The sequence below is a fragment of the Pomacea canaliculata genome, linkage group LG14, assembly GCF_003073045.1.
Source record: "Pomacea canaliculata isolate SZHN2017 linkage group LG14, ASM307304v1, whole genome shotgun sequence".
Taxonomy (NCBI): Eukaryota; Metazoa; Mollusca; class Gastropoda; order Architaenioglossa; family Ampullariidae; genus Pomacea; species Pomacea canaliculata.
In genome coordinates, this window is record NC_037603.1 from 12,363,577 (window position 1) to 12,376,568 (window position 12,992).

General features: G+C 44.6%; 1 protein-coding gene across 1 annotated transcript in view; it reads right to left on the minus strand.

The window, feature by feature from the left end:
- Positions 1 to 12,992, minus strand: part of LOC112555463 (protein Wnt-11b-2-like) — a 62,968-nt gene that overhangs the window by 26,391 nt on the left and 23,585 nt on the right. The window contains 1 exon segment of the mRNA XM_025223887.1: positions 2,583 to 2,815. Coding sequence (XP_025079672.1) covers positions 2,583 to 2,815 — 233 coding nt within the window.

A 12,992-nucleotide genomic window follows, 5' to 3' on the forward strand; every position in this document is an offset into this window, starting at 1 on the left:
CAGTACGAACACAGACTCACAAACACGGATAAACATGAACAAAAAACAAACAAAAAAAAAAAAACCCAAAAAAAAAAAAAAAAAAACAAACCAAACAAAAAAAAAAAACAAAAAAAAGAAAGAAAAAACCAACAACAAAAACAAAACAAACAAAAAAAGACAGAGAAACAAAAAGAAATAAATAAACAAAAACAAGGGTAGGAGTTAGTAAAGAAGCAAGCCAGCAAGGACTTGTGTACCATGATGCCACTGAAAGGTTGAGAAATATTCGGGTGTCGGCAGCACAGTGTTGTCTACCCCGCTTCTCTCTTCCATTTCCCGCCGACACGCACCAGTGAGCAAAACAGATTTATGAAATCGTAAATATTTCTGCATTATTTTGCTCACAAGAAACACAGTCCAAAAGAATTTTCAAGAGAAAGAAAAGAAAAGAAGCAAACTGTGCAAAAAAAAAAAAGAATTAAAAAAACAACGAATAAAAAAAATAAAGAAGCAAGAAGCCATGACGGAGAAGAATGAAGGAATGCAAGAACAGAAGGGAAGGAGTGGAAGCAAAGAAAAGTGACGAGAGACTAAGTGAACTAACTGAAAGAAAACTCTTGTGAAGTATTTTCATACTTTCCTAGTTTTATTTTTTTTTGGGGGGAAGGGAGTGAGCGTCTTACTAGAAATATTCGTTCGTAAATGTTTTTTCTATCTTTATAAAACCGGATATCTCTGTACCCAGTATTTTACTACGTGAGAACAAACTGTTGCTCGTAATTGGCTAATTTGTGCTAAATCATAAAAAGTCTGCACAGCAAGTCTGGTAGTCAACTTTCCTCGGGTGGACCCGACATAAAATTTCTCCGTCGCCTTCTAGCGATTTCCTTCAAAATGTCGGACATAAAACAGGGAAAGAGAGACAAAACTGCATTTTTATACAGAGGCCTGGAGCGATATCACAGACGCAGTTATGGAAAACTTTCTTTCCAGACCAGAAGCGGGTAGCACCCACCCTTGATGCCTTCCCGCGCGTGCAAATGGCGACTTTCTCGCGCGCATGCGTAGTACGGATCATGTGCTGCGGTCCTCACGCGCGCGCACATGGGACTCGCAGACGGAGAGAGAGAAAAACAATTTACCCTCTTTATGTAGCCTTAATTGCACATTTATCACTTCTTTATATGTCTTTGCCGTCTGTTTGAGCCGGGGAGCTGGCTGCTGCCTCGGGTGTCGGGCCATAAAACGCGCCTCGGTCTCCTGCCTGCAGACTGCGGCCTTCTGGGACCCACTTCCTCACCCCAGTGCGCATGCGTGCTGCGAGAGGTGAGAGAACCAGAGACACGAACGCGAAGAAAAGTTTTCTCTAGATAGACAGATAGACAGGCAGGCAACGACACGAACGAACACAATTTTTTTCCTCTGTCCTTCTATCCTTCCTTTCTTCTTCATTACACACTTTTTCTGTAAGATCATTTTATTTAATTCTTTTTTATTCACTTACTTTTCTTGTATAGAATGTTTTTCGTTATTTCTTCGGCGAAGAATTGCAGCAAGACAGGCATACAAACGGGAAGAGAAATAAAAAGTCAAAAATAAAAAAATGTATCTTTAGGAAAAGAAAGGAATGCATATCTTCGATAATAATCCTCATCATCTCATTTGTCATCGTTACATTGTAAAATTGGAATCAGTGTCATCCTTCTCATCCTCTTGGTGGCTGTGTGAAAATTGTATGTCGGGTACCCACACTTACCTTTAAAGACAATTATTGTTGTCCTTACAGTTTGTGTGTGTGTGTGAGAGAGAGAGACTTCATCATTACAAAGTTCAACCCACGGAAGTGGCTCAACGGGCAACTTTTGCCGGCCTGTTCATTTGCATGAAGCAAATCCTATCCTTCCAGCGGCTTTCTGTTCTCCATGCACCTTGTGTGTGGTCGCCGGCTCCCATGTGTTCGCCATAGGAGCCAAGGCAGTCATGTGGGCGGAATTATGTAGTCCGATATGATTCTCGCTGGCAAGAGAGTATAAGAGGCACTTAGAGTCCAATTCTACTTCTCTCCCCTTCCTCCCCACCACCCCCCAGCCCCTGTTCCCCACTATTGTATCTCAAAAGCCGTCTGCTCCCCCGTACCTGCTCCTCCCCCGTACCAGGTAGTCGCACGAGACTCAGTCCGGGGCTTGTCCTCCGATAATTTACAGCTCCCTCCCGGCTGCCACAACAGTTGGCGCAGGATGCACGGCCGTAAATAGTTGCATGAGCAGCACGTTGGTAAGTTAGTAACATGTATATAAGCAAGTCAGCGAGTTCGACTGTCGTAAACCAACATGTATTTATTTTATTTGTTATTCTCAGGGCTGCCATGGTGGGTGTTCCTCGCCAGGCCAAACATTCAAGAGGAGTTTTCGGAGAGAGAAGTACACCCGAGGCTTTGATTGAAGCAGTGCTCAGTGTCGGACTGAAAATATTCAGCAAGAAACGGGTACGGGTGGGGAGTGACAATCAGAGACTAATAGAAAATGTCTGCTTCGATACATAGAAAATAAAATTAAAAAAATTAGTTAAGGAGCGGGAAGAGGAGATAATGATGAACTCACCTCTGGTGATATCTTTAGACATGGCAGGAACGTGAGCTATGGATGAGCAATTCCACCTCCGGTCTGAAAACTGGTTCTGACATGTTTCCAGGGAGAAGAAAGCCGCCCTGGCCACACTGGGCATGAGGTCCAGGTTGTCTTTGCACAACTTGATTTGGCGCTTGACCAGCCCCAGCTTGGAGCTGCAGTTCCTGGAGTTGTCCCAGCTCTTGTGCTTCACCCGGTGCAGGGCTCTGGCACCAGAACACCACATTGGTAAACAAATATATCCACAACAACAACAACAATAATAATTATTATTAAAATTATGGAGGTGGTGGTATTGGCGATTGTGGTTAGTAATGATGATTGAATTCAATCTTGTTGAGTTGTAGGAAAATTTAAAGGAAATGACATTTCATGTTTGAGGTGAATGATATTCAGGAGAGGGCAAGAGAGGACAGGAGAGGGCAGGAGAGGACAGGAGAGGGCAGGAGAGGACAGGAGAGGGCAGGAGAACTTCAGGAGAACTGCAAACAAAATAAATCCGACTTGAGATCACACATTTGCCACGAGTGTGAAAGACAAGGCAGGCAGTTCTCGCCATCTCCGGGTGTCTCGTCAGGTGCCGGGTGCACAGCAAGTATGCACGAGCAGGACGGCGGAAACACAAAGTTTGGCATTCCCGCTAATTGTTTCATGTTTAACTTGGAGTCAGGCTTCATCGAGGTGTTAAAGGAAAACACTAGCAACGCGCAGCCGTGAAAGTAGAGAACGAGGGATGGGCGGAGAGTAGGCAGGCCAGGACTCATACCGGATGAATAAATGCATCATTATTCCTCAGTAATTCAAGCGCTCGTTCGGGGTGTACTGAGCCTGAACTTTATTTTCTGGCAAGCAAACAAGAAAAACTTGTGTTTGTAAAGTTAAGATTTTTTTCCCCTCGTTATTCTCCCTAGTTTTGTTTGAGTTCGGTGAAGTTTGGTGTCTGAGTCCAATGGCATCCATTGTATCAGTTGTCAGACCTTCGTGCTCGCTCTTGAAACTGCAGCTTTAGGGTAAACGAGGCTCTCACAACATGGCGGGGCTGATGTTCCTGGAGGAAAATTTATCCTCTTTGTCCACGTTGTTGATGTAGCGCCACGCGCAGGAGGGTAGGGGTCCGGGTGGATGAGGGAGGGAGAGTGTAGGTCTCTAGGACATCATGCGGAAAGCAGAAGAGCAGTGGCACTCGCAACATCGACTCTCGTCCTCGTTAACATGGCTGACAATCGTCTTTCGCGCATTAAGCACGAGCCATCTGTTAGGCAGACAATCCTCTGACACTACAAACGTCAGCAACACGTGACACCTGGCCTTACATCCCCCTCCCCATCACACACACACCATCCCTCCATCCTCTCAGTTTCTTTCCTGCTCCACCTTCTGGCACCCGACAAACACTTCTCAACAGGTCAGGTGATCGAGTACAACCAGTGCTCCAGTTTTAATTTTCTTTTAAATTATTCATCCGTCTAGAGAAATGTCGAAGGTGGGATTTGGTGAGTACACAACTTTGTTGTTGTTGTTGTTGTTGTTTATTTAACAATACATCAGCTAACTCGTCTACGTGTAATCAAGTTTATAGTTCACACCTCTTTACATTGTAAAAATACCAGAGACTATCAGGCTAACCCAGGACACGTGCTCCTACTCTGTTTCCTCCCAACTACCCGACTTCTGTGGGTTTGTTATTGTAGTTGAAGGCTGGTCACGTGACCAGCTACAAGTGCGATCGTTGACTCTGTCAACCGTTGGCCGCGGCGTCAAACGAGAGAATAAAAGACTGAAAAACCGTCTACAGACACAGGGAAGGCTTAGGAAAACAGATTAAAGTTCGTTTAACGGGCTAAACCTGGAGAACATGGTCAGGAAAGATGAAAGGGTGTGTACTCGCTGAATGTTCTCTACACGACCGTCCTCTCACCGCAAACAATGGCAACAGGACCCGGATGACAACGGGACTTCAAAGATCACCGCAACTAATCAGGTTAATTAGGAACTAACGACTGCTGATTCCAGCTTCATACACAAAAAAAAAAACAACTAAAAATGATGTATTTAAATATGTTTCATTTATTTTATAAAAGTGTTTGTTTGTTTGTTTGTTTGTTTGTTTGTTTGTTTTGATATTGGAAGGGAAAACGGACCAATCGTGAAGACAAACACATACACATTTACCGAAACATAAATATCAACACATACACAGTTCTATAAACAATTGACACATGTACACATTTAACTCACAATTGTTTACATACATTTAGACACAGCTGCACCCAAACATAGCTTCATCTACATATCTACACAGTTTGTCTACATGCACCGCGACTTTTATAGAGTGAGATGAGGTAACCCACAAAGAATCTGCGAGGCCCGGGGAACCACTGTCCTCCGCCATCCCTCAACACCGATAAACATTCACTGTGTTCAAAAGAGAAGATGGTGAGCCAGTCGTGCCCGGGGTGGATGGTTTGTGGGTCCAGAAGATCAAGCTGCCTGGCAATCTAAACTACCTTGAACTTCACAAAAACATCAAAAGCACTTTTCGTCTTTGACGCCTCGTGTCGGCTTGGGAAAGGTAGAATCAACAGTGTACATAGGTGCAGGCCCCCAGACTTCACACACTGCCACCCCACTAAACAGTTTTCTTCTCAGAAAAGCAGGTCTTTGTTCTTGTTTGCATGCACTTGTAGGAGAGATCGCACGCTCTCTCTAGCTATTCCTCCGTCCACGCATCTCTCTCTCTCTCACTCACTCACTCACACTCTCACACATTCAGCACGCCCACAGCCACAGTTTGACACCATCGGTCTTTACATTTGTTTGAGAGACAAATTGGCAAAATACGATCCACGTTTAATCTGAACTTGTCTTGAATTTCTCATTACAAGTCGCTTCTGTCTTCGTCCTCTTCCACAACTTCGCTTATCTTCTCTTTTTTCCACCGAGAAGTCTCTCTCTCGTTCTGTTTTGCTGTGTTCATCCTAGAAGAACATTTTGTTTTAGGTTTTTTTTTCAGTAAATAATCTATTTTTATCTAACTTGTTACTGTTGTTACTATAACATGCCGTTATATATCGAGGCTCGTCTTGTCTTCCAAAAAAAAACAAATTGTCAACATTTTGAGAGAAATGCCCGTGAGGCAACTAGCAAAATACAAACAAACTTAAGACTCATAATGACAATATCAATACAGAGACAAAAATCATTTGAGCTTTTAGTCAAACATAAATAGATGTTCTACATCCTCTGACCTGCATTGCTACTTGTCACCCTCGTCAGTGGCATGAACGACTGTCTCCAATGCAAACATCTTTTGTCAGTTTTACACTGAGCTTGGGTACAAGATGGACGATGACATGGTACACTTGCGTACAAACCTAAACAATGACATCAGGATGCAATCCTCTATTTGTTTTGACCATTGTGACTCCGACACTCCTAGTGAGCAGTAGAGTAACCCACATGGGGGATCCAGCATCCTCTGCTCCTCCTCCTTCATTTCCAAAGAAACTAGACCATGATGGCGGGAAACACGACAGTCAAAAACTTTGAATATAGATGAGACCAGTCGTGAAGCCATTCTCTACTTTTAATTAGACTAAAACTTTAGTCATCCGTAGCCTAACAAACCAACCAACCAACCAACCAACCAACCAACCAACCAACAACCAACCAACCAACCAACAACAACCAACCAACCAACAACCAACCAACCAACCAACCAAACCAACCAACCAACCAACCAACCAACCAACCAACCAACCAACCAACCAAACAAACAAACCAACAAACCAACAAACAACCAACCAACCAAACAACCAACCAACAAACCAACAACCAACCAACCAAACAAACAAACCAACAAACAACCAAACAACCAACCAACCAACCAACCAACCAACCAACCAACCAAACAAACAAACAAACAAACAAACAAACAAAGGTGGCCTGTGACAAACAGACCAACAACCGACCTCTGTGGTCAGACATTTATTTACCTGCAGTCTCAGACAAGCTTTCCACATCGTGTTTCCACCCAAACATCCTCCCCCCTACCCCACACCCGTATGTTGCTCAGGTGTCACCAGAAGCAGACAACAGTCTGTTTATTTGTTAGCAAGGCTACCTACCCACTGGAAACGAGATTCCTAGCTCGAGGAAACCAGTCTCGTCGCTCACCTTTGAACTGGCAGCGATGCAAGAATGTGCAGGCACCCGGAAACCACAGTCGCACGTGAGACGAGCGCGAGGTTGGGGGAGACAGAGCGCTTCTCGCGCGCGTGCTTGCCAAGGCGGAAAATTACTGACGTCATGGCGCGTGCACATGTCCGGGTAGGACGCGTCGCGTGCATACGGGTACATGGCAGCTCACTTCCGGTGAGAGTCGGGGTGTGCAGCGTCCGGTAAGTCCGCGCATGCGACTTAATTCGAAAATGTCGGCTATTCCCGAAAACTTACATTGGAAGAAAATAAAAATGTTGCCTCTACGATGTGTATCGTGGGTATGTGTATACCCGCCATGTAGCGCCATCTTTTTTACAAATCTCGATTTTGTTTAATTTTAGTGAAAACTTAGGATGTCCTCTGAAACGAGCGAAGTTTCTTGAGTTCACCACTTCGCGATACCCAGAGAAAAAAGAATCTGTGCTCCGGCCTTGTATCCTCCTAAATTAAATTGTGTTTCTCGGAATTAACTTGGCTTTAGCATGAATGATGTCCTGGGGTGGAATGAAGGTTCGCAGTTGTTTGTTTGTAAACACGAGCTGTGTGGTGCCGTGCGGATGTTAATGAAGGTGAGCATCTGTACCTGGACCGACACAACACAGACCGGATGGCGGAAAGATAAACTTCCAGAGACATGGCGGGAATGAAGGAGGGAAGAAATGTCATCAAGCTAGTGTGGATTAAAAGAACAGGAGATTCTCATTTACTGGTGTTGGAAAACAGCGAGAGAGAAAAAGGCTAACGATCAACAGGCTCTTTCATCGGTCATGAGGGGCAGGTAACACAATGCAGTGACTCGTGTTCACTGACACCTGAACACCCGTTTATCAGCCGAGCTTTGCACGGCCACTCTTTGACTTTTCCAGTGTAGAGTATTACCTGACACGTGCAAGCACGAGACAGAGGGATGGACACACCCAGACATCATTTATACCAACAAAAACTCCAACAGTTCACAGTTATTCATGTTCTAAGTCAGACCTGGGCAAGAGGCGGCCCGCGGGCCGCATCCGGCCCGCCTCCTTCGGGTAGAGTTCATTAAAAGTCTTGGGTCAAAGTTCGTGCAGAAGATGCTACAAGATTTGTTTATGTAGTTTACAAATAATCTGTTGTTAGAAGAACGTCCGTACGGTCAGGCCATCTCGTTGAGGTCTCGCCGCGCCGTCAGGTACCCGGGACCTACCGGGTATGTGACAGGCTGGAGGTGTCCTCGGCAGGTGAATGAAGTCTTGGCGCTCTCAATGTCACTTGCCAGTTTTAAGTCCATTTCCGCACTCGATTTTCCGCTCAGCGGTTTCAATAGCTCGCCGGGTACGTGCCTACAATGTATTCAGCTCGAGAGCATTTAGAGAACATTCACTCTCTGGGTCTACTTCATGTCGGGTATCACCCTAGCGTGTCTCGTCTTTGTGTTCCTCCACCTTCGGCATTCAAGGGAGCCCCGGCTCTCCGCTCAATGCCGCCATATGCTGCGGGATACGGGAGCTACCCCGGACCCTCCCCGCTTGTTAGAAGAAGAAGAAAGTCTGTCGGAAGCCGGGTGGGTCTGTCGGCGACGGGTAGAACGCAGTTATCGCATCCGCCATCGCCTCTGGTCTGTCATAACGGGATCGTCATTGCTCGGGTGAGGCCCTGGCATGATCTGACCCTCCTCCTCCCTTGGGTCCCTTGAAAAAATCATTCATGTGAGTCTGATCGTTGACACGGGTAGTAAACAGGTTAGTAAACACTAAACAGCATCTGTCGGGTTTCAGTCACGAGCGCGCGCGTGGTGTGTGTCTGTGTGTGTGTGTGTGTGTGTGTGTTATCTGGGTGGCTGGGTGGGTGTGACAGTGCCGGGGAACAGTTTTAATGAAATACAAGGGTTTTTAGCTGTCACAACCAATGTACCCTTATCTTACCTACCCCGAGATTAGACGGCGCACAATGCGATCGGCAGACGGATAATGGCGACGACAGAGCCGATGTTAAATGAGTTTTTAGCCCACATTTCACCGTCGTTGTTCATTTTCTGGCCATTTCTCAATCTGTGGGTTTCCGTAAAGCCTGTGGAAATAGTCAAGTTGTAGTGCAAATAATCTGCGGCGCTCTGTCAATCCAACAGGTACACCCTGCACACACCCCACACACAACCCGGGTAGCAGGTGACTGAGGAGGTCCTCACATGGACCAAACTGTTGTGGCATCATTGCTTTCCATCCTTCCAGAACAAATCCACAATAAAGCTTGTGTCGAGAAAAGACCATAATACTCATCAATTCACATAATCCCTGAACACACTTCCCAGCTTTTGTCGAGTACAACCGGCCCTTCAACGACAACCCACCCCTAACAAACGTAAAAAAATAAACGATCGGAATAAATTTTAAAAGATACCTAGGCACAGGTGTGAACACAAAGAAATGGAGAGAGTGAATAAATTCCCAGGTGACATCCTCGCTGCTTCTTCGTTCGTCGGGTGGAGCAACGGTTAACGCCTGTCACCAACACCGGGAAGTTGGTCGTCCCTGGTTCAGTTCTCGCCTCGGGTATACCGTTTTTCTCTGTTTTTGGCATCTGTTTACAAGGCTGGCTACCTTTCCACGATATAGGCTTAGTTTCTGGCTCGGGGTAGAACACCAATCTCCTCCATGCTTCGTCAGTGTCAGTGGAGGCTAATGAAACAGGTGAAGTCGTTTCCAACCTGTCCTGTAGGCAAACTTTAGGACTGATGCCCTCGGTGTATGAACCTTTTCTCATTCTTCTGTATACAAGAACCTTTTTCTCTCCTTATCTTCTCTTGCACCTGTTTCTTAAAATTCTTTTTCGTTCTCGAATATTTTTTCTGTCATCAATTGTGCCATAGGAGTGAGCACGAGAGTTACACGAGAGCACAAACAGTTACCAAGAAATAAAACAATTAATTAACCAGTGTATGTCTGCTGCATCCTAAATGAATCATAAGAACACTAAGTAATAAGCATTTAACTGAATATTAATCACCAACATTACAATATTCTGTATGGACTACTCTCATTATCACAGGAGCTAATCACATGGACCTATCGTTGTTTACTTGTTGTGGAAGTAGACACCATCAGGCCAAGAGCAACCATAAATTACTAGGAATTTCAAAAAGTATTTACTGATATATTTTTGCTTTAAAAAATATTACATAGAAGCTTCTTCTGACACGTTTTTTTAAAAAAGAAAGAAGGAGAAATGTGACTAATGATTACTTTTGGCAGCAGGAAGCAGAGGAGACGAGACAGAAGGAAAAAAAAAAAAAAGAAAACTAGCAAGGGAGCCAGTCCGAGACTCGTTTTCGTTGATAGATGATGAAACTGTGAAGAAAAAAAAAAAATAAAAAAGTGGGAGGCACATCTGAAGTAGCGCCTCGAAAGGTTGATCTCTATCTTCTTGTAAAAAACACAGAAAGTAGGTAGCGATTACACGGCTAAAAACCTCCCGAAGATTGAAGCTGCCGGATAAATATCAGGAAAATAAAACCAACGAGTGTGTGGTTTTTTTTCCTTTTTCTTGGCGATCATTTTGAAAAGCTCTTGCATATCAGACTACGGTTCCCCCCGGTACCCGCCATGGAGAGGAAACTTGAACTGTGTGAACTGTAAAAACAGGGAGATAGGAAACACTGACACCACGGTGTGTGCACTAATTTTTCATTTCTCCGGGTGAAAACCCTGGTGATGTAGCCAGCATGTCATGATTGTGAAGTGGGTACGGGTGGGTGACATCGGGTATCCGTGCTACACCACCCGAAAAACAACAACAAAACAAAGCCAATGATTGTACCTGTGTCTGTGTTTGTATGGTGGGGTAGGGGGACAAAAAATTTATTTAAAAATCTGTAAAAAAAAAAAAAGAAAGAAAAAAAAAGAAAAAAAAGGAAGAAAGACAAAATCAGTAGACACACAAATAAAAAACAAATGAATTAAAAGAGAAGAAGAGAGCGACAGAAAGATATAGAGTTAAATGTCATTCACAGTCTTGCAATACCTGCCGCCACAAAAAATGTCAGAGTCAACAGCAGGGGAATATTTATCCCATGGGAAACTTCAAACAAGCCATTATAGTCAATGTAGGGGCTAAACAGTTTTGGGAGGACTGGGAGGAAAAGCACAATGGCTGTCTTAGCATACTAAACAATGCAAACAATACCGAGGACAACATTCACGTCTTGCCCACCCGACTTCAATCGTCGCTTTGTTTGTAATGGACTTCCACAAAAGGGTTGAAGGGGAAATATTTTGACAACCACGTCACATGAAGGAACTCTGGAGGACAGGTGGAAAAAAAAGAGCACTTATGATCCAAGAAACAGAATGAGTGAGAGACAGATCCAGAAGAAAATGCGTGGACAAACAACTGCAGACAGGACACCGATCATCTTTCCTTTGACTTCTGGCGATGACAAGGAATCCCGGGTGGCGAGGCCCACGGATGGCGGGTGCAACACCCAGAAAGCTCTCGAGCAGAACATGAGGCGAGAGTCAGGTGCGAAGTTTTGAAGTGACAGGTGACCGGCAAGGAGCGAGGCTGGGATTAGGGGGGGACTGGCATGTTTCTTTCTGTGAGCAAATATTGAGACCTGACAACTTCTCTCTCTCCCTCCCTGTCCCTCCCTCTCTCCCTCCTTCTGACATCCTACGGGACTTGGTACGTGAGCGCGGCGCGCGACCGCTGGTTGTCTCCCCCTGTGGCTGAACAAGTTACCAACCCCACCCGCAGCCACCCGGGAACACATGGGGGTGACTAGTTTCTCAACTTGTATATCTGGACTGCTGGCAGACGATTTTTTTCTAAAACGAGGCTTTAGGGTACACAGCTTCCGGTTTAGTCACATTTCTTTCTTTTCTCGTATAACACTGTATTTACTTGTTTTTACTTTTATTCATCTTGTATTTGTGGACATTTATTCAAACCTGGTATGGGTGAACGACTAGTTGGGTATAGTTACAATTCCTCCGAACCCTTCATGCGTGAATGATTAAAATAAATGTCAAATGTCAAATGTCAAAAGAACCTGATGAGGTCGGGACCAATAGCTAAGCTAAGCTAACTTTTTTTTACCAACTGTAAAAATATCGGCCGACACTGGAGTCACTAGAGATAAAGGCATCGACGATCAATGTGATGAATAAATAGAGAAACAAAGCAAAGAAAAAAGAGGATCAGACTAGTGGCAGGCAGGAACCAAACCTGATCAAACAAAATATAAAAAAGAACAAAATAATGGACGAGAGTAAGAAAAAGAGAAGTGTGGAAGGTGGGAGGGTTGTTGGGTGATACAGGTGTGGGGTGGGAGGGTTTGGGGAGGCAGGAGGGTCGTGCCCCGCGGTGCCAGGCCAGGTGACACACGACGGGACACGACAGGCGGAAGGTAAGGTAATGGATGGCACACAACATCCTGCATGGCACGCACACCTTGAACTCAGCGCCCCCTACCTTGACGTCCCCAGTGGTCCTGTCGGTTGGCTGCTGAAGCCCGGGGACTGACATCCTCTTCTTTTTTTTTTTTTTAACAAGTTTGACAAGGTTTTGCTGGGAGTTGCACTCCGTGTCTACCTGTCTGACTGCCACGTCTTCATCAAGTGTCAAAGGGCGCAGAGAATAAGAACGATGAGTGTGATGATAAGTAATATCAACTGCCCCTTAGTGTACTCACCCTGTATAGCATCCGTTTGTCCATCGTCAAAACATCGACATTTATCGTCTTTTTTGCCATTTCTTATTTTTCCATGCAGACTAAGAACCTCACCCTCACCGACAGTCAACACAGCAAGAATGAAAGGACGACATGACTGCCACATCTTTTCTTCATGATCGACTTCAGTTCATTTTAAAATAATATACCTAACACATGAGTAGATAATTATGCTTAGTTTTCAAGATATACACCTTAAAAAAATCGGCCTTCTCACCTGCCGCTAGGAAAGCAGAAGAAAATTACTCTCCTTCACTGAAGAGTTCTCTTAGGCGCAAGAAACTAACTCCATCTCATTGTCGAAGAGAACATTCAGCAAGAACACTTGTGTCCTCCTTTTTTTTTTTTTTTGTTGTTGTTGTTTTTTTTTTAACCGAAAATCTCATCTTTTCTCTTCGAATCGAGCTCATGCACGCGACGCTATTTTTAGAAACACTACCCTTTCGTCACTTCCTGTT